The sequence below is a fragment of the Pocillopora damicornis genome, chromosome 9 (genome assembly GCF_964200805.1).
Source record: "Pocillopora damicornis chromosome 9, jaPocDami1.2, whole genome shotgun sequence".
In the NCBI taxonomy this organism is placed as follows: domain Eukaryota; kingdom Metazoa; phylum Cnidaria; class Anthozoa; order Scleractinia; family Pocilloporidae; genus Pocillopora; species Pocillopora damicornis.
In genome coordinates, this window is record NC_142678.1 from 7,930,110 (window position 1) to 7,950,074 (window position 19,965).

General features: G+C 36.6%; 1 protein-coding gene, 1 long non-coding RNA gene and 1 pseudogene across 3 annotated transcripts; 2 read left to right on the forward strand and 1 right to left on the reverse strand.

Annotated features, from left to right (window-relative positions):
- Positions 1-32: 32 nt before the first annotated feature.
- LOC113669632 (uncharacterized) lies at positions 33-19,369 on the forward strand. Of its 2 annotated transcripts, XM_027185700.2 has the most exons (22): positions 33-81; positions 651-757; positions 2,322-2,388; positions 2,645-2,824; positions 3,619-3,774; positions 4,184-4,306; positions 5,621-5,744; positions 6,227-6,694; positions 7,369-7,588; positions 8,210-8,275; positions 8,387-8,463; positions 9,379-9,453; positions 9,592-9,632; positions 9,969-10,083; positions 13,030-13,070; positions 13,538-13,709; positions 14,640-14,711; positions 15,298-15,379; positions 15,550-15,611; positions 17,043-17,114; positions 17,407-17,625; positions 18,844-19,369. In XM_027185700.2, the coding sequence occupies exons 1-22, from the start codon at positions 67-69 to the stop codon at positions 18,933-18,935; spliced, it is 2,646 nt and encodes an 881-aa protein (XP_027041501.2). In that variant the 5' UTR covers positions 33-66; the 3' UTR covers positions 18,936-19,369. The 2 variants fall into 2 exon arrangements, 1 of the variants encoding a protein (XP_027041501.2); XR_016179827.1 differs by lacking the exons at positions 17,407-17,625; positions 18,844-19,369 and having other exon boundaries at positions 15,550-15,749; positions 16,281-17,114.
- LOC149039930 (uncharacterized) lies at positions 11,038-12,199 on the forward strand (annotated as a pseudogene).
- On the reverse strand, positions 15,811-16,082 carry LOC149039931 (uncharacterized). The gene is made up of 2 exons (XR_016179829.1): positions 15,961-16,082; positions 15,811-15,858 (listed from the first exon to the last, which is right to left on the reverse strand). It is a non-coding gene; the product is annotated as an uncharacterized LOC149039931 (long non-coding RNA).
- Positions 19,370-19,965: the final 596 nt, after the last annotated feature.

A 19,965-nucleotide genomic window follows, 5' to 3' on the forward strand; every position in this document is an offset into this window, starting at 1 on the left:
CATCTGTTTTCTAATCTTTTTCATGAGTATGGAAACCGCTGACACGCGACCGTTAGCACAACAAACATGGCGGACGAAATGGTGAGTGATTTTACTCGTTTTGTTTGATCTTTCAGCTTGACAAACAGTGAGTACCTAGCGGAAAACAGCATTTTTTATAATATCTCGAACCGTCTATATATACATTAAAAAGACCTGTTTAAGACAGATCAGATGAAACAGAAAGGTTCAACCACATTGACGAGATTAGGAAAGCAGGTTGTTACACTTTAATGCTCTTCTTCGAGACAAAATGGGTCGGGACACTTTTTTGTAACTTGCAATTTTCTGTTGCTCTTCTTTCTTCTTTCAATGTTGTCTTTACCTCTGTTCCCTCGGCCGCAGATTATATCGAGAGGGAGAGGAGCCGCAGGTAGTACTAGTGTCCATGCAAAATTTTTCAGGAGTTTACAGTAGCACTAGAAGATGAAAACGAAATTACACAGATGTTTTGGTGGATTGATAAGCTTGGTTGAAGCAACTTTGTGATTCTGATATACACGTTATGATTTCAATGGGAAACATGAACACATTTTAAAACATGTTCGTGTACGTACTGGTATATGGTTGTTTTTGTTATGGAAGAGACAGTTTTATTTGAATTGTCCTAGGATGTTGATGACCTTTTGCGTGCCTTGGCCTCCATGGGCTTTGAACTTGAAGACTGCCAGATGGCTCTAGAGGCAGGCAATACCACTTTGGAATCTGCAGTAGAGTGGTAATTCGTATATATATACATTTTTAAATAAGCACACACACTTGCCAACAGTCAGAACCCATAATTATGTACTAAGCAATCTTCTCAGTTGTGAACACTACTTAATAGTGAAAATGAGGCCAGAAAATATTGAGGCCTGTACGGGATTCAAACCCATGACCTCTGTTTTACCAGTGTAATGCTGTACTAACTGAGCTAAGAAGCTAACTGAGAGCTGGTCTACTGCTTAACCCTTTCACTCCCAAGATCTTATTAGCAATTCTCCTTACCCTCTGCCATACAATTGTTATGATGTTAGTTTGTAGAATTGGGTATTGGATCAATCTGTAAATATATTTTTTCTATTCTCACGACTTGGTCACTCACAGGAGTAAAAGGGTTTAGTAGTGTTCATTGCTGTGAAGATCACTTTGAAATTCATATTCACTTCTTAATCAGCAGTTCAGTCATAATTTTGATGTTTTCACAGTTGTTTAATTAGAACTCAGTGGGTTCAGAACATGCCAATGAAACTGGATGAGTTCTGATTTGGAATGAGGTTGTTTATTATTGCACCCAAAGGATAAATTCTTCAAACCCTCAGAGCAACTGGATCATGTGTACTATAGGTGGCCTTGGTCAACATATCCGTCGACTATCGGTTGACCATCGACCGATAGTTGGTCCATAGTCGACCGATAGTCGGCTGATAGCCGGCCGATAGTTGACCGATACATTGACCGACTGATGGCCGATGCATCGGCCAATATGTAGCGATCAACTGCCGGTGAAGTATTGGTCAAGTATTGGTTAAGTATTGATCAAGTATCGGTCAAGTATTGGTCAAATATCAGTCGACTATCGACTGATAGTCGGTCGACTGTCAGCCAATAGTTGACCTATAGTCGGTCAGCAAGTACCTTGACAGTTGACCGATATATTGGCTGATGTATTGGCTGACATGTCAACCGAGGCCACCTACAGTACACATGATCCGAGCAACTAGCCTCATAGAGGAACATCCAAACTCGTCAAAATGATTTTTGAATGAAGTAGGTTTATGCTCTAATGCCTCACCACTGCATTATCCATACTCCCTAATAGTTTTGGTGTTGCCCTGTTATTCAGACTCTTAGATGGTAGCAAAATAGGAGGGAGGGGTGCTGATCGCATTTCAGGCACAAATTTCATGAAAATTTCATGCGTCAAATGTACTTCAAACAGCATTTCAAACATAGCAAATTTAAATGGGTAAACTTCAGATCTCCCTTATTGTAGGCAAGGTTTCAAGGAAAAACTTGAGATTTCTATAACGTTAAAGAAAAAATTCATGGATAATTTATATATCAGGAAGCAAATAATGCCTCACACTAGTTCATAAATTCACAAATCATACTCACCTGTTGGTAAAATTCACTGATCACATAATAATTTTGGCCTTACCAGTAATCACGCATCCTATTTAAACATTATCCCTTTGCCATCTTCTCAGTAAAGGATTGTACAGAAAATTACTTTTGACTCTTTGTTGGTTATAAGCATTTCTGAATTTTTTTTATGGATTTCTGGTTCCTATTTTCTTCAGGTTGGTGGTAAGAAGATCAAATCCAAGTAATTGTGTTTCTAATCCTCGTCCTGAGGCAACAATGGAAGTATGTGATTGTGTAAAACACTTTAAGTGGGTATTAAATGTTTAAGCAAAGCTTTGCAGGTGTGCAAACATGATTCAAACTTGAAGTAGTTTATGATTTAAGACCTTCATTAGTTAGTGACCATTTTCTTTATTCTCCCAGTTTTAATGTTTGATGTGGGTATAATTCTGTAAGGAGAAGTAGATGCTAGCCATTCTGAGGAGGCAAAGGTTTAAGAGAGAAGATTTTTGTGTAATAAACATTTCATTTTTCACAGCCCAAGGTTTCTCGTGAAGAAGTATCTAGTGCACCTAGTGATAAGATTCAGGCGTCGTCCAATTTGTCAAGCCGTTATACAGTGAGTGAGGAACATCAGAAATCCAAGGAACAGTTTATGGAAAAGGAGAGAGAAACTGCCAGGATGGAAGCCAAGAGGAGAAAATTAATGGAGAAAAAAGTGAGAGAACATGGTTTGACAAGATTTTGTTTTTAGTGCTTGATTTTTTTTTAATTCAGTGAAGGAGAGATCTCCTTTGCTTAGGACAGAGTATTAAAAAAAGTTGAAGTTATACCTGGTGAAGATCAGAAAATTATAGTTGTATTTTTAAATTATCAAAATGGAAGTTCTTGATTATGATGATTTCAGCGGCATATTCTGTGTATTTTATGTGTAAATAAACAAAGCTTGAAAAGTGCTCCATGGAAATAACAGATGTGGAAACATTTCAGCTTTGTTTCTTTCACATTATTCTAAGCTCTGTGCTTTCTTTTGATATTTCACACTTGTCACTCTGTAAACATTGACGCAAGGGCAATGGAATATGTGAAAACATTCTATGGTTATCATTTCATTGAGTAAGGCATGGAAAAAAGTTCAGTTAATAGCAGCAATGGTTTTAGATGGTAAATAAATCTTAAGAGCACTGCTTCACCAACTGTCAAATATGAAAGCCTGCCAAAAGGAGTAAAACCACATGTTGCCATTGGAAACAGAGCCAGTCTCCCTTGACAATAACATCATTTTAGCACCAAATTGTGCTCTCCCAACTTTTGTTGTGTCAGTTCTCAACTGAAAATTGTGGTGATAATAAAATTATTCTGATGTTTTTCTGTGAAAAGTTGGTCAAATTTTTCCATTTTCAAAGGATTTGAGGACAGTGGCAATAAGCTGATGTGCCTGTTTTACTCCAACTAAGAAGTAGCTCAATGGGATTTATTTTGTTTTGCTTTGTTCTTTTCTCATCATTGCAGGCACGTCAGGAAGTTCTTCAGCAAATAGCTGCAGACAAAGCCAATAGGCGTGATAAAAAACCAAAACCACCTGCACACTTTGCAATGATTCAGGCAACAGATAAAAGCAGGGAGCCTGGTGAAAGCTCAAAAGAAAACAAACAATGTTTGATTCAGGTGTATGTTTGTATAATCTGTTTTAAGAAAGGTTGTCTCAAGAAAAGCATTAAAGTGTTTTGGATAGTTTCAGGTCACAGCTCTTTGACCTCAAGATTTTAGCATCGTGGGTTTGATGAATTTGTTTATTTATTTGACTTATTGACATTCATTGATTACTGGATACTCAGATTACCTTTCAAGATTGCCATGCGCACTTTTTCTGACAACTGTTTTTGGAATGGCTATATATGAATGAAGAACTACAGTAACTGTAAATGGACTTTTGCACAATCTGCTAATAGCACTTGTTCATTTCAAGTGTGAAGCAATGTCATGTGAGAAAGATGTTTGCAGTTTCCAAACATGCAAGTTGCAAATGACATATTCGTGACACTGCAAGTTGCTTAATGTCTTTCAATTTACCTAGATAAGAAGTCCATCTGGTCAAGTGCAAAGGCAGACATTTCCATCAGATGCCAAACTCCAAGATGTTGTGACATTTATTTGTAGCCAGTACCACCTAGATTCTACCGGCTTTGAACTTTTGCAGGTGTAGTATAAATAATGCTTAAACCTGATAATTTTGTAATCAACAGTTAATTTTGTATTAAGTGTAGCTCCAAAATATCAGTTTGGAGGGCGACAAGTGGATGATTTTCCAATTGGTACACCTTTCCTCTCCAATCAATATTGCTTCTGGTTGTTGCTTCTCTGCATATGTGGAAACAACTGTGGAGAGATATGTAACAGTGGATGAGAATGGAGCAGAGGTGAACTGTAGGAGTCAGTTGGCCTATTACTCTATCGCTGGACTTCTTTGTTTTCTTTCTTTTGTAATCAGTGTTCTTTACATTTGTTGCCTCACTGCAAAAGAGGAAATAACAGTAGAGATAACAGTGGGTGTGAAGAGAGGGGAGGTGAACTGCAAGAGTCAAGTGGTCTATTTCCCTGCCAGTGGACTTCTTTGTCTTCTCTCCTTTGTAATCAAATTGTTCTTTTCATTTGTTGCTTCACTGTAAAAGAGGAAATAACAGTGAAGATAACAGTAGGTGAGAATGGAGGGGGGGGGGGGGTGAACTCTAATGAGCCTTAGTGGCCAATTACCGTGGCAGGCTCATCTGGTTTTTTCATGACAAGTGGGGTATTGTAACACCTTTAGAACAGCAGTAACCAAAAGGCATTTCTCCTTACAATATCAATGTTAATACTCCTCCATGGGAAAGAACTCCCTAAAATGTTCCACCCTCTCAATACTTGGCTTCTTAGCTCAGTTGGTAGTTGCAGCCGACTATCAGTATTCTCTAGGAGGCACAGGTTCAAAATCTGTTTAGGCCTGAATTTTTTCAGGCCTCCTGTCAGCAATACAGGAGGCCTAAAAATACAACCTTTAACCCTTTAACTCCCAAGATCTGATTGTTAATTCTCCCCTCTACCTGCTACACATTTCCTTGTAAATTAGTTATGAGAACTAGGTGTTAGGTCAAGATAGCAGCTTCTCCCTGATAAGTTTGAATATTCTCATTACCTGTTTGCTGAATGATATATGGATATTATAGGGAGAAGTTTCTTGTCAATCACCTCTGGGAGTTAAAGGGTTAAAGATCATTTCCTTGCTTGATATCAACACACTCTGAAAAAGAAAAATATCTTTGGAGTATTGTTTAATTTGATGACAAACTCTCTGAGCCAAAATTAGGACAATGTAGAGCAAGAAGAGTTGGTATTTTTTTTGTCATTGTTTCTCTGCCACAAAGTGTATTTGATATTGTAGAAAGATATACCTCTTTGGTCACCACTTGAAGTGAAGGGGTTGAATATCTATCAAGTATTTTGTTGCCTAAATTATCCATTAATGGCTACACAGCCATTTCCTCACAGGTTGTTTAAGGCCACAGAAATGGATTCCACATTAGTTGACCTTGGACTTAGTCTGGGTGGATCACTTGTGGTGAAGAAGACGGATCCTTCTCAGCCGTCTTCCACATCTGGTAAGCATTCTGTTGCTGTAGACTTTTTAGGTGGTTTTGCTAGACAATGTCTGGTGATTAGTTTTTAAAAAAGTTTGCATTACACAAGACTATAGTAATACAATTTGGTCGCACTTGTTGTATTTCTATACTTGGGGCTAGCTACATGTATCCACTTTGAGTTCTTGTTTATTTGGGTTCACTTTTTGTGATGCTATTTCACATTTGGTCTTGGTTTGTGACAGTCAATCAACAAGATCTCTAATGAGGTAATTTGGTATTATCATGTGAGTTGATGATGTAAATTGGCAACTGTTAACAGTTTCAAAGCTGACGTTTTGAGCCTCAGCTCTGACGAAGGGCTGAGGCTAAGGTTGAAAGTGGCCAATTTATGTTATCAACTTATTTAATAATACCAGATCACCTTCAATTCAGAAACTTACCCCCTTTATTTAAGTTCTCTAATTCTTTGATTGTTGATATATTGTCTTGTTTGTGTTTAGGTGGGGGACCTGCCAAAGTAAATCCTAGAAATGCATCTGAAGCAACACCACGCACTGGAAATGGACTTGAAGATATTAACAGACTGCCATCAGACTCTGATCATGACAGGCAAGACGCCAACTGCTCCCATGGAAATGGCAATAGAGTTGAAATTAATAATGTTGACGATGACAGACAGTACGTGGCTCCTCCATTATTTGACAGAAGTCCTCCTCCAGAATTAGATGATGCCATCAGAGCACCTTTACAAGGAATGAATCCAAATGTCCTTGGTATTGGAGGGATGCAGAATTTCCTTGTGAGAGGTGGTGGTGGTGTTGGTCATATGTGGGGAGAGGGGGTGAAGCTTGGTGCTGTGGAACATAATCCACATTCTATTGATCCAGTGTTAAGAGCGCATACCCCAGGAGAGTCTGCTGCTAAGAGGTTGGAGATGAGACAACAACATCAGATTCAGCCAGAAGCAGGTAGAAACTATACGTCAATGCCAGTCCTAAGGGTACTCAGTAGTGTGGTGGTTTTGCTAGATGCTTCAGGCTGAAGCCCAGGTTTTAGCCCTGTCAGCATCTTTGTGTTGAGTTCTTGTGTACAGCACTTGACCTTCACAATCCTTGTTCCTGCTTAAGATTATCAATGGGTACTGGAAAACTGTCCGGGAAACCTAGAGAGTAAATTCTGGGCAGGAACTTGTGATGCACATGCATGGTAACCATGGCAACTAGGAAGAAGCAAACTCCTTATTGTTGAGCCCCTTAACCTCTAAAAGTGACTGGCTTCTAATTTCTCATTACAGTATCACCTTAAAATCAAATGTGAAGGTCGTGAGAGTAAAGGAAATGATCTCTAATTCAAGAAGCTCCTGATAGTCAGACAAATTCTCCTTGTCAGTTCCATAGGTAATGTAAAGAGAACAGTGAATGAGCCTTAGTGGCCAATTACCATGGAGAATGTGAATAAAAATGTTAGGGTACAAATTAAGGATTAATGCTATGGAAACCAAAATTAGCTACAACACAATGGATAACTTGATTTTTGTCCAGATTTGACCACAATAGGATGCATTGCCAGTAACTGGAACCCTGTTAACTTGAAAACCACAATATTTTGAATTTTTTTTACAAGACTCTTATGTCTTTATTAGGTCCCAGTAGGGTAAGTCATGAGGAATTGCCACTTCTACACCGTGACGTTCAGCGTCTGGAAGACTTGTGTATCAACCATATCAGCCACCGTCTTCCTGGACATCAGAGCCCCCTTACATCTCTTGGCATGTTGCCACTTGGTCTGTGTGATAAGATTATGACTCATTTGATGAAAATCAAAGCTCTTACACCCAAGGCAATGCAGGCTTTCATATCCTGGTAAGCCAAGTCTTGACTTTAATTTTGGTGGGAGAGGTGATGTTGACAACATTTGTTCATTGACATGGCTTAAATGTTAGCCTTGAATGTGATCGACAAATCAGTCTCCCTCTTCACATTCATCAGATTTTGTTATCACTGGTATGATAAAAGAGCAAATTGGACTCCACTCATGATCAGTCATATACCCATTACTTCCATTACAAACAGTGTCATGTAAAAGGAAAGGCCAAATTGGACAATTAAGCAGCCAATCAAAATTAAGCACTTAAAGCCATCAGGCAATAAAATTCAACTAACTACCCTAAGCTAGCCATCCAAAATCAAGGAAAACTTCTTAAATGTTTCATTCCTGGGTTTCTGCCTTTTTTTTTTGTTATTATTTAGACACAATTTACTGGCCATTGGACTTTGTGTAGTACAACTCAGGTGTGTGGTGCAGTGGTAATTGTGCTCATACTCTCAAATCAGCCTTGCGCCACATGTTCAGCCAATTTGGAAAAACCCTCCTTATTACTCCGTTAATTATACTTCACTCAGTTTTGTTACCTTAGATTATGAATTGTGTACAATTTATGAACTTTCACACAGTTTTTTTTTCCTTTTCTATTTTCTGCACAGTGGGCTGAGGCATGTGAAACTAGATTGCTATTCACTGGTGACAAATGAACTCCTCATAGCGCTCAGGTGATAAAGCAAACTGACAAACATTTGAACTAATACTTAATATTGTTGGCAACCAATGTGTTCTTGTTACCAAAAGAGCTGAATACTTAATGATGGTTCTGTTCATGTTAGACTACACAGAAATCTAACCCATCTCAGCTTGAAAGCTTGTCCTCTTATAACAGACAAAGCATTGGAGGCCATTGCAGGTAAAAAAAGTTTGCACCAGAAGCATACTTTAATTTCTAATTTTACTTATTTTTAAGTAAATTGTAAAATAAAAAATTGATGATTATATTTAATTTGTAATTTTCAACTGGGATTTTCTACACTGCATTGTTTCAGTCTTTTATCTTTGCTGCTTAAAGAAAACCTTTCATTAAATTTAGATAATAAATCTTCTACTCTTCTTTGATAAAACTTTTCTCAAAGTTAGCAACCATTCTGGAGAGTTTACAATTAGCAAACAGATTCCATGTTGCTGTGGGTATGTTGAGTTGTAGATCTGAGATGACATCAAAATGTGGTAAGAACAAAAAGGTGGCACATATGGCACAACCAAGTGTTACTTAACCCTTTAACTCCCATGAGTGACCAAGACAGAATTTCTCCTTACAATATCCATACAATATCAAGCAGGCAAGTGATGAGAATAAAAATATATGAAGTTGATCCAATACTAAATTCTCCAACATAACATCACAAGAACTGTATGGCAGACAGTAAGGAGAATTACTAATGAGATCTTGGGAGTTAAAGGGTTGATATGGTTTTACCACATTTTGAAGTCCTCTGTGATCTCTTACCGGACACACTCACAGCAACATGGAATTTATGTGTTTTTTAAAATAAAGAGGCCAAAAAACTGGCAATTATGACATATTCTTTGTGTCTGTCCTTGAATAGATCATAAGTAAGATCCAATCAAAATGAGTTTGTAATCTGAATTCAAATTTAAGGAGCTAAAATGTGCCCCAAGAAAAAAATTACAGGGCTGCTCACTTTAAAGACAGGATAGAAATGTACTCCTCCCAGCAAATAGTGTACACTGTACCTTGTTCTGTCATAACCATAAATCTATAATAGTTAAAATGATTGTTTTTTAAATTCTTTGCATCTGGTAGTTCTCAAGAGGTTGAAATCCCTTAATCTTAGCCAGTGCCCTCAGCTCACGGACAAGTGCTTTTTCCACATTAAAGGTTAGTGAACCTGATAACCTTCTAATGTTTCCTGTGTTAATTGTGAAGAAGTAGTGAGAAACAACTGCAAATAACATTCAATTCTTTTTCTTTTTTTCTCTGTTGCATTGACTTCAAACTTTTTTCTTGTGTTTTCAGGACTTTCTTCACTAGTTACATTACAGATGGACATGACAAAAGTATGAAGACTGTACCAATCCAGTAAAAAAAATTATTGCTACCAATAACTATCATCATTATATATTCGACTTACTATGAAATCTCTGTTTGGTAGAGAGCATACACCCAATATACAATAGCATGTGAAAGTTGACATCATGATGATAACCAAGTATCTTCAGCAGATATTTAGTTATCATGTCAAGTTCCAAGTCTGGCTAGTTCCCATTTATTGTAAAAGTGCTCTTGGTAAGCATATGTTTATGAATTCAGAAAGGACTTAAATGAAGTTTATGCTCAAGTGTCTTCAACCATATTTTCTGAACTTACAGTGAAAATAACTTATTTTCTTGCAGATAACTGACAGAGGTGTTTGCCATTTTCTGGAGAATGCTGTGTCCTGTCCCAACTTAGTTCATTTAAGTCTTTCTGGCACAGCCATCACAGACAACAGCCTAGCTGCCATGTCTGGTTAGTGGTAGATTTCTGGTTGTGAATGTTTTTCAGACAACAGGTAGCTGTATCACATACAAAAGCTGTTAAATTTATCAATGAGGAGGGAAAGATATTTTATTTAAAATTTGCAAACAAGTTTGGAAAGTAAAATCAGTATACTCCAAGAGGCCTCAGACTTAAGGATTTCTAAGTAGCAGCAAGGTACTTTACCAAAAATTAAGCTACAGTAAACAATTTTGAGGAAATTAGAATTTCATTTTATTATCCAACTGCACTAGGTAAAGTACAAATAATGCAAAAAATAGAGCAAAAATTTCCTGTGATATTGTACAATTACGCAGACAGTTGGTTATTTTGTACTATAATCCAATGTATAAGTGTTACACAAGACCTGTCACAAACCACTTCTCTATTTGCTGAGCTTTTCCACTACATAGGAAATTTTTATGAAATAAAAGCATTTGGAATATAAACAAATTACACCTTTTGCTGTTCATTTACGCAAAATGTACATTCATTTACGTCAACAGTTGAAACTATACGGCAAATATACATTCATTAGCACTTCAATGAAATTCATGAACGCGAACGAACTTTCAATAACGCTATTTGCATATTTATTAACATTCAATAGCATCAACGGATGAACAATTGCACCTTTGGACAATAAAACATAACAAATATACTTTCAATCTCGCGTAATGATTGATCAATAACACCAATAGAAAATCAATTGCATAGTATGACAATCAATTGCGTATTAGAGACATTCAATAATACAATTTGCATAGAGACGTACATTCAATTGCACCTTCATACAATCGTTTATTCAAAATGGTCAGTCATTAATGTGAACTGACAAACATTGGTGTTTTTCGAATAAACAATAGGATGAAAAAAATATTCATTAGTGTCATTCATCGTAGTTACATGTATTTTATAATACTGAACAAAAATACAAGAGTATGTACATTATCATTTAAATTTTATGTTCCTTTTTGCGCAATATTTTGCTGAAGCAGATATAAAATGAAGAACATTTTACATGTTCAGTACACAGTACGCTGTATGAACAAGTGGACAGAAATAACCGGAGAAAATCATGCCACCAAGAAACAGAATCCTACTTGAACAGCGTCAAAGAATTATTCAAGCCTTCGAAGATGTGAATGAAGATTATTTGGCGGTTGCCGCTACTATCGGAGTGAACCGTTCAACTGCAAGAAGTATCGTTGCACGATACTTGCGAGAAGGAAGGATCGCGGAGAGATCACGAGGAGGAGCAAATCATGTTCAAGTAGATGATGAAATGAGGAATTGCCTGAATGACATTTTGAACGAAAATTGCCTGCTGACACTAGCACAGATAAATCAAGAATTGAGACAGCGTCTTCCAAGAAAACCAACAATCCATGACCGTATAGTAGCAAGAACACTTGAAGGTATGTTGTATCGTGTGAAATTGGCAAGGCCACTCCTAGTTGAACGAAACCGCCCTGATGTCCTGCAAAAAAGAGTCGACTATGCCAACTGGTTCATGCGCCATGCTGTAGTGAATCATAGTATTTTCGTAGACGAGCGTGGGTACAATATTTGGACGGCAAGAAGTCACGGACGAGCAAGGATGGGAGAGAGGGCATATCGACAAGTATGTGGTCAGTGAGGGAGAAATGTTACTGTAGCACTGGCAATTTCACCCACCAATGGACTCGTTTCTCAGTGGAATGAATGGACAAAGATTTAATGATTTCCTGTCACAGACAAGGCTAAATCTCGACCCAAATGAACATGTGATTTTCATTTATGACGGTGCACCAGCCCACAACAATCCTGCCATTCCTGGTCCTAATTCTGAGCTTAAAAAGCTACCACCATACAGCCCGTTTCTTAACATTGTAGAGCAAGAAATAAGTGCCTTAAAAGCAGCCATAAAAGCGGACATAAGCCGTCCAGAGCAGCAAGAACAGATGAACAACAGAGCACAGGCAAGACGACAAGGAACTGCGTTAGGCAACTTCCGCACTCAATTGCTACTTCAGGCCCTGCAAAGAAACATAGGCACCATCACGGCTGCTAAATGTGGACATTGGTACAGATTTATGCAAACGTACATTCCAAGATGTTTAAATAATGAAGAAATTGAAGGATAATTACAAAACATTACATTACAGTACACTGTAATCGAACAATTTTGAAATTTCTTTTTCCCTAGTTGATTGTTATTACTACACACATGTTCGTCAGTTCACGTTAATGATTGACCATATCAAATAAACGATTGTATGAAGGTGCAATTGAATGTACGTCTCTATGCAAATTGTATTATTGAATGTCTCTAATACGCAATTGATTGTCATACTATGCAATTGATTTTCTATTGGTGTTAATGATCAACCATTACGCGAGATTGAAAGTATATTTGTTCTGTTTGATTGTTCAAAGGTGCAATTGTTCATCCGTTGATGCTATTGAATGTTAATACATATGGAAATAGCGTTATTGAAAGTTCGTTCGCGTTCATGAGTTTCATGGAAGTGCTAATGAATGTATATTTGCTGTATAGTTTCAACTGTTGACGTAAATGAATGTACATTTTGCGTAAATGAACAGCAAAAGGTGTATTAGACCTTTTGCTGTATGGTATCACTGAGTGTTTTTACTCATTTTTATTTTGACAAGTCGAAATAAAGCACAAATTGTTAAAATATTCAGTAATAATACAAATCAAAATGTCTTAATAATCTGGACTCAATTGTAACAATTATTCAGCATACTGCAATGTTGGAAGCATTCTGTAAAGAGGTTAAGTGAGGAAGAATAGTAAATACATATATAAGCCAAGGCATGGAATAAAGAAAGGTACCACTTGTCACAATCATTGGTTACAGAAATCTGTCAGTGTCCATCTTTCCTTACTAGGCTATTTTTTTTTAATTTAACTAATCTTTCTTCTTTCTTCAGGTCTCAAAGCTCTCAAGATTCTTGCTCTTAGTAATACAAAGGTAATCAACATGACCTTTGACTCTTTCAACCCTCATCTCTTAACCCTTCACACCCTGTCGTCATTATGCATACTGTTAAGTCTAACAAGGAGAATTTGTTTAACAGTCAAGAGCTTCTTTTGTGGGTAACCATTTCCTTAATTCTCATGACCTTAATGTGTGATTTAGGGCAGATATTATAAGGAGAAATTATATGCTAGTCACTCTTAAGTTTTAAAGGGTTAACTATCCTTGCAGTAATCCTGCTGAATCATATTAAGATCATGCTAATAAAGGAAATGATCACCAGCCTATGATGCTCTGATTGTTAAACAAATTCTTCCTGTTAATAGCAAAAGAAATGTATAGAGCAGGGTGTAAATGGTTAGCAGGACTTTCTTTATTACACATGATACAATTTAAATGGTGACTCTGTCTGATATTTATTTTGATATTTTTGTTTATTTAATTTTTTTTTAATGTGATAGATCTCATCTCTAGAAATTGTTCAACACTTGCCTCAGTTGGAGAATATGAATATTTCACACTGTACAACATTACATAATGACAGTTTGGCAGCTCTGGAAAATCATCCATCACTTCTGTCTCTCAATTTGCTCTCAACAAATATCTCCAATGATGGACTCAGTCATTTGCAAGGTGATGACAGTGCTTTATATAGCAGCTATGCTGCTGAGTTTTATTTAACCCTTCACCTCTCAAGATCTGATTGTTAATTCTCCCCTCTAGCTGCTACACACTTCCTTCTAAATTGGTTATGATAATGTGGTGTTAGATCAAGATGACAACTTCTACCTGATGAATTTGAGTATTCTCATTACTTTTTGCTGGACAATGTATGGATATCATAGGAAGAGGTTACATGTTAATCATTTCTGGGACTTAAAGGATTAGTGTTAATGTTTCAGCAAAATGATGAGCACACCAAAAAGTTGCACCCTTCCAACTAGCAAGAAAATATAAAACTTAGACATACCAGAGTATTATTTTTTCAGAAGCATCTCAGTGGGCCAGAATCTTAAATCCTTGAGTCTGATTGGCTAATCACACACTCCTAACCAATCCATCTTCTTAATATACAGACCAGCAGATTTTTCCCCAAATAAGCACCCACGCTCTAATAAGTGCCCTCCCTGAGTAAGCGCCTACCCACAAGGCCATGATATATCAAATGAGTGCCCCTCCAAAAAGTGCCCCCCTCCTCTCACTTTCTTAAATAGTAGGGATACAAGGAAACCTGTTTCTATGGCCACTTTCTTTATAACTTATTAAGCCTCATCAGTACAGGTTAATAGCACCCCCTTTGGTTGAGGGCCCTCCTTATAATAAGGGCTACCTTTTAGATAAGTGCATGGGTGCTTATTTGAGGAAGTATGGTATCTTATTTATCCTTCTTGGTTGGTCCATATGGGAAAAAACTGTGCTCTTGGTCTTGTGTATAGCCCTCTCTCTTTGGCCTCAGGCAGTCCACAACACCCTATACAGACCTTCCACCTGGTATATAAATATAACTAATATCTAATTTAAGTAGACTAGAGCTTTCTAACTTACATGCTGGTATTGTATCAGGTCTGAAGTTGTCAACATTAAAACTACCGAACAGATTGACTATTACAGATGAAGGGCTGTGCAATCTTCAAGGTACTGATTATAAACGACTTTAAAATCTCACTCCTTAAGATTTCAGTAAAGAAGAATAATGTGCTTCAGAAACCATGTGACTCCTTTTACAGTTCCTTCAGGAAAAAGTATATGATATGAAAATTTACCTCCTACTATGTTTTGAGATTTTACAGTGGACTAGGAATTTGCAAATTGTCTTCAAAGGGGTGAAAAAATTGAGTATGACTGCCACAATTCCGGATACAACTAAGTAACATGGCCTTCACCCATGGCCACAATGCATGTTTTGTAAACAAGGCTGCTCTTGTTATCACACATTACTGTGGTTTGGGTCAAGATTGTTTTTTAATGTAGCTCAATCCTCGTTGTTCAAACCCGTCACGAAGGTTAAAAGTAGAGGAATGGTGCAGTTAGATCAAATGTACAGGGGCAGGTCTCTGAGTATTAGAGTGGTGTCCATGGTTGAAATCAATTTTTTTTAGTGGTTAGATAACTTTCCACAATCTCAAAATGTGGTCAGTGTTATAAGTTAGCCTTTGTGTGGAGAGATGAAAATAATATGACTTGAAAAGCTTTTTTTTTTTGCATTTCTTTTCCATTATAGGCCTCTCATTGGTATCACTTGACCTGTCAGATTACATTCATGTTACAGACCTTGGTGTCCACTCAATTGCAAACATGACAAGGTAATTTTTTTTAAAGTTTGTCCACAGCTGTTTTTCTTTCTTTCACTTTCACGGTTAAACAAGAAAGAAAGAAAAGTCAGGGAAGAGAAGCTAATGCAGACAGGAAGCTGAATGTCCCTTTTTTCAACCATTTAGATAACTTTGTGTTACATTTTTCTTTCACAATACAGACTGACACAGTTGTTACTCAGCAACACCAAACTTACAGATGATGGAATGAAAAGTCTAGCAGGCAAGATTTTTGTTTCATACATTTATGCTCAAAGTCTGGAAGTCCCTCAGATACGAACCAAATATTATGGTCTCCCATAAACTTCCCTTGTTCTCCCAGATCAAGATAAAGTTGTATGTTTTTATTTTTCAATAAGGGGCAAGTGTCGCGTACCCAAGTGTTGGGATTACGTTGAGTGTCAACCACATATACACATCCGTCTCATTCCAGTTTTTATTGAGTACAACGTGTTACAATGCGGTGAAAACTAAAAGGAAATTTATGATTGCGTAATCAGAAATGATTCTATGGAAATTACAAATGAATGTAACGATAAAAAAAGGCGATTAAATGTACAAAGGAAACTCACGTTTGATCCTGCGTAAAAAGGGTAAAAGAAACTCTGTGGGAAAGTGACTCCAGTTACTCCGAAAACTCCAATAACTCCGATAGAAAACTCTAGATGGATATACTCCGACAACTTACTCTGACACTCCGATATGTGATACTACAGAGAGTATGTAAGCAACAGGCTTTAAACATGATAGGCGGCTAATAACACGATCAAATACGCTCTGATAAATGATTAAAAGAATGAACAATGAAACGATAATAGAATTTAAACGATAGTAAATAATCACACAAAACAAAACAGTTCAGTTCAGTTCGCTTGCTGAACGTTCGTCACAGGCAAGAACAAGTAAATTTTACCTTCATGAACCTTTTACACCCAAAGATCAGTATCCATATTCTCCAAAAGCTTCCCTATACATTTACTTTTGTAATGACAAGGAGAATCTTAGCTGAGAATCATTTTCCTTATTTTCATGATCTTAATGAATGACTCAGCAGTGCGACTGTAAGGGGAATAAGATGCTGATCACTCTTAGGGTTAAAAAGGTTAATCAAGTTTTGGGTTTTCTTTGTGAATATAGTTTTGCATTTTCTCTGATTTCTCTTGATTCCGCTTAACCCTTTAACTCCCAGAAGTGATCAACATAAAACTTCTCCCTACAATATCCATACATTCTTCAGCAAACAGGTAATGAGAACATTCAAACTTATCAGGTAGAAGCTGCTATCTTGATCTAGCGCCAAGTTCTCATAACTAATTTACAAGGAAATGTATAGCAGCTCGAGGGAAGAATTAACAATCAGATCTTGGGAGTTAAAGGGGTAAGCCATCTATTACAGGTGAGAATGGGATGAAGTGGTGAATAAAAAAGGCTAAATTGATCAAAGTTAGGGGGAGGTTATATTAAAGATGTGATCCAAGGTCAGACATCTTCAGATTTTACATTTCCAGGATTTTGTGTTCCTAACAACACATCAGAAATCAAAACTTTTCCAAGACCTCAACACTTGGTAAAATTAAACAGGCTGTGAACAATACATCAGGGTTACAATAAGTTGACTGAAGTTGCTTAATATTATGCAATATTCCTTCAACAGCTCTGAGGGAACTTGAAGAACTTTCTGTGGATAGAACAGTAATAACTAATGAAGGATGTACAGTTCTGCCAAGTAAGTATGTCTGACAACAAGTTTCATTAAATCAAGTTGAGAAATCATCTGTATATTTGGCCTGGGAGTTATCTGTAGCCACATGTTTGATCTGTAAATTGTTTTTTTGATAAGCTCTGATTTTTCATTGAATTTTTTCACTGTTTTTTTCTTTTTTAGTATCTGTGACTCTAAATCAGTTCAAGATTATTTCAGATTCTTAAGATGTCTGCAGATAAAACTTTTTTCACAGTTGATGCTGTTAACTTTGCCTAATTTTTGCTTGCTTTAATGTTTGTAAAAACTCTTATAGATTTCCAACAACTTAGGATTCTTGGTTTGTCATCAACAAGAATAAGTAACAAGCTTCTTTTAAATGGAACTTTGAATCACTGCAAGGTTCTTTCAAAATTAAACCTGAGTAGAACCAGAGTGTCTAACAAAAGATTATCCAGCCTTGTTCTGCCATTACTGAGTCAACTTAACCTAGATTGGACAAGAGTGACAAGTGATTGCCTCACACTTCTCACAGGTAGGAATTAAATTATCTTATGTGTAAATGAGTAAAGAGGTTATTTTAAGTTTTTAATGAAATGGTGGTGCTGTGTTGGTGGGAGAGTATAACAGAGTAATTTAGTGTTATCAGCTGGGTTGGTAATGTAAATTGGCCTCTGTGAAGAGTTTCAAAACTAGTTTGAAAGCGAAACTCTCTTGGGTGAAACTCTTTACAGTGGCCGGTTTACTTTATCAACTCAGTTGATAATACTAAATTACCCTATCTTTTTTATACCTTTCACCTTCACAGGGGTTTCAATTACTTTTTCCATAAGCAGATGTGGATGATATAATAGTCAGTTGTGCCATAAGGTGGAATCCAAACACAAGAGCCTGCTTGCAGGCCAAACAGATGGTAGTGAAAGGTCTTATAGGCAGCACTATGGTACCAGTGACCTACTGCTATTGAAACCCCAGCTTCAGAATCATTCTTACTTCAGGTCCTTAAATAACTTCCATTTAAGGGTGGAGAATAGAATGTTAGTCTTTGTCTGGCAAACAAAATTTTGTTTCAATTTGAATCAGCTTATAGTCTTCTAACCAGAAGGCCACCTTAAATCATTCTCTTGTTACTGTAACTTTGTGTTGTCTTGAAGGTGGGTCTGCTATACTTTTTACATGAAGCTTGATTGGTCAATTTTTTCCTCATGAATCATGATTTAAATTTTTGTTATTTGTGAATCATGATTGAAAAAGATGATAAGATCTTTTCATGTCCATGTGGATGAATTTTTTCATTTAAACCTGACCCGTGAATGAAGGGCTGTGGTTTGTGAACCATTTTGGTTTGTGTGATAAATTTCCTACTCTTTCAAAGAGCCAAACTCAGAAGATGATTGGCTTTGTAAACAGGTTAGAAAGGTTGAAGGTGAAAGTTTTCGTTTGAGAATCTGTTTTTTTTATTTTAACTTGAAACAAGATCATCTTCAATTTCACATGAACTTGAGTTTTGGATTGTTATTTTTGATGTGTGAAAAGGCCAAGTATTTTTACTTTTAATTAATAAGTTTTAAAAATGGAGACTCTCTTGAAGGACACCTTAGTTCGGTTTTTATAGCAAATTATTTCCTCTTTTGTGCTTTGTTTTTCCTTCCTAACACTTTCTTATCTTCCCAACTATCCTCCATTTATTCTTTCATCCATTCTTCCTTTTATATTCTTCTTTCTATCTCATTTATTCTGCTCTGTTATACAGGTTGTCCTTCACTGAAAGCCTTGAGAACAAACAATTGCACTCCTCCATCACCAGATTCTGAAGATTCAGATGATGAGCAGGAACAACAATAATAACTGTTTGGTTTGATGAGATCAAGTATGAATGGGGAAAATATTTAATTAATTTATCTTCTCTGCTCCTACACTGAGGAATATATTTTGCTTGGATTGTTTAAATTAGGTACAAAATAATTTGTGTGATGATCATTTTGTGAAAATTAAGAGAAATGTATAATTTTCATTATAACGTTTAAGTTTGCAAAAAACCACAGACTTTATACAAGGCAAAAGTTGTAGTTGTGTTATTTATAATTAATATTTCAAATTGAGGTTACAAAGTCTGTCTAAATTCTAATTATGTTGAGTTTCTGTTGCACTCAGCATTCCTAAAATACATTAAAAAAATTATTTCACAACAGATCAAAGTAAACTCAGGAAAGTAATAATTGTAACTTGTTTTTAATGTGGCAGAATTGAAGAAGTCAATAAACTTAAACATGCTACTTTTGCTTTTGATATTTGGAACTTATCTGAGGGGTGTCCTCTTTGTATATGTGGTTATATGTGTAAACATTAAATTTGGCCATGCATGATTCCTCCTGAAAGTATATCAGTTCTGTCGAGTAACTAAGGGTGAGTCTTGAAATTTTAGATGATAACTTACAAAAGTCCACATTCTGGACACAAAGTAACTCCCAGTACAGAGCTGTGATATGGTACCGCTGAATATGCTTTGTGCAACCTGGGAATGGAGGATGCACATCTTCAGTTTCCATTAGATGGACAGATTTCAAATAGATTGGATCTAATCAGGGGAAATTAATTATTTATTGATCTCCTCTTTGGTAGGACAACCCTGAATCAAATTTTTCTTGAAATCACTTTGCAGAAACTTCCTTCCACTCCAGCAGGTTTCCTCTTGTGAACCTCATCCCCATTCTTGCTCTCTGTCCCATTTGTAGAAGAGTAACCTTTGAAAACAGGTGACATTCTTTCCTCACCAAAATTTGATGGAAGTCATAGATTAGTGAGAGGTCTTAGATTTGAAGTGAACTTGAGAACTGGAGAATTAAAATTGTTTTTGTGGGAGGTATTGAAAATT

Excerpts from the sequence above, each read along its gene's own strand:
- LOC113669632 (XM_027185700.2), top strand. Across the intron at positions 758-2,321 it reads TTGGAATCTGCAGTAGAGTG|GTTGGTGGTAAGAAGATCAA; the intron begins GTAATTCGTATA and ends TATTTTCTTCAG. Across the intron at positions 2,389-2,644 it reads GTCCTGAGGCAACAATGGAA|CCCAAGGTTTCTCGTGAAGA; the intron begins GTATGTGATTGT and ends CATTTTTCACAG.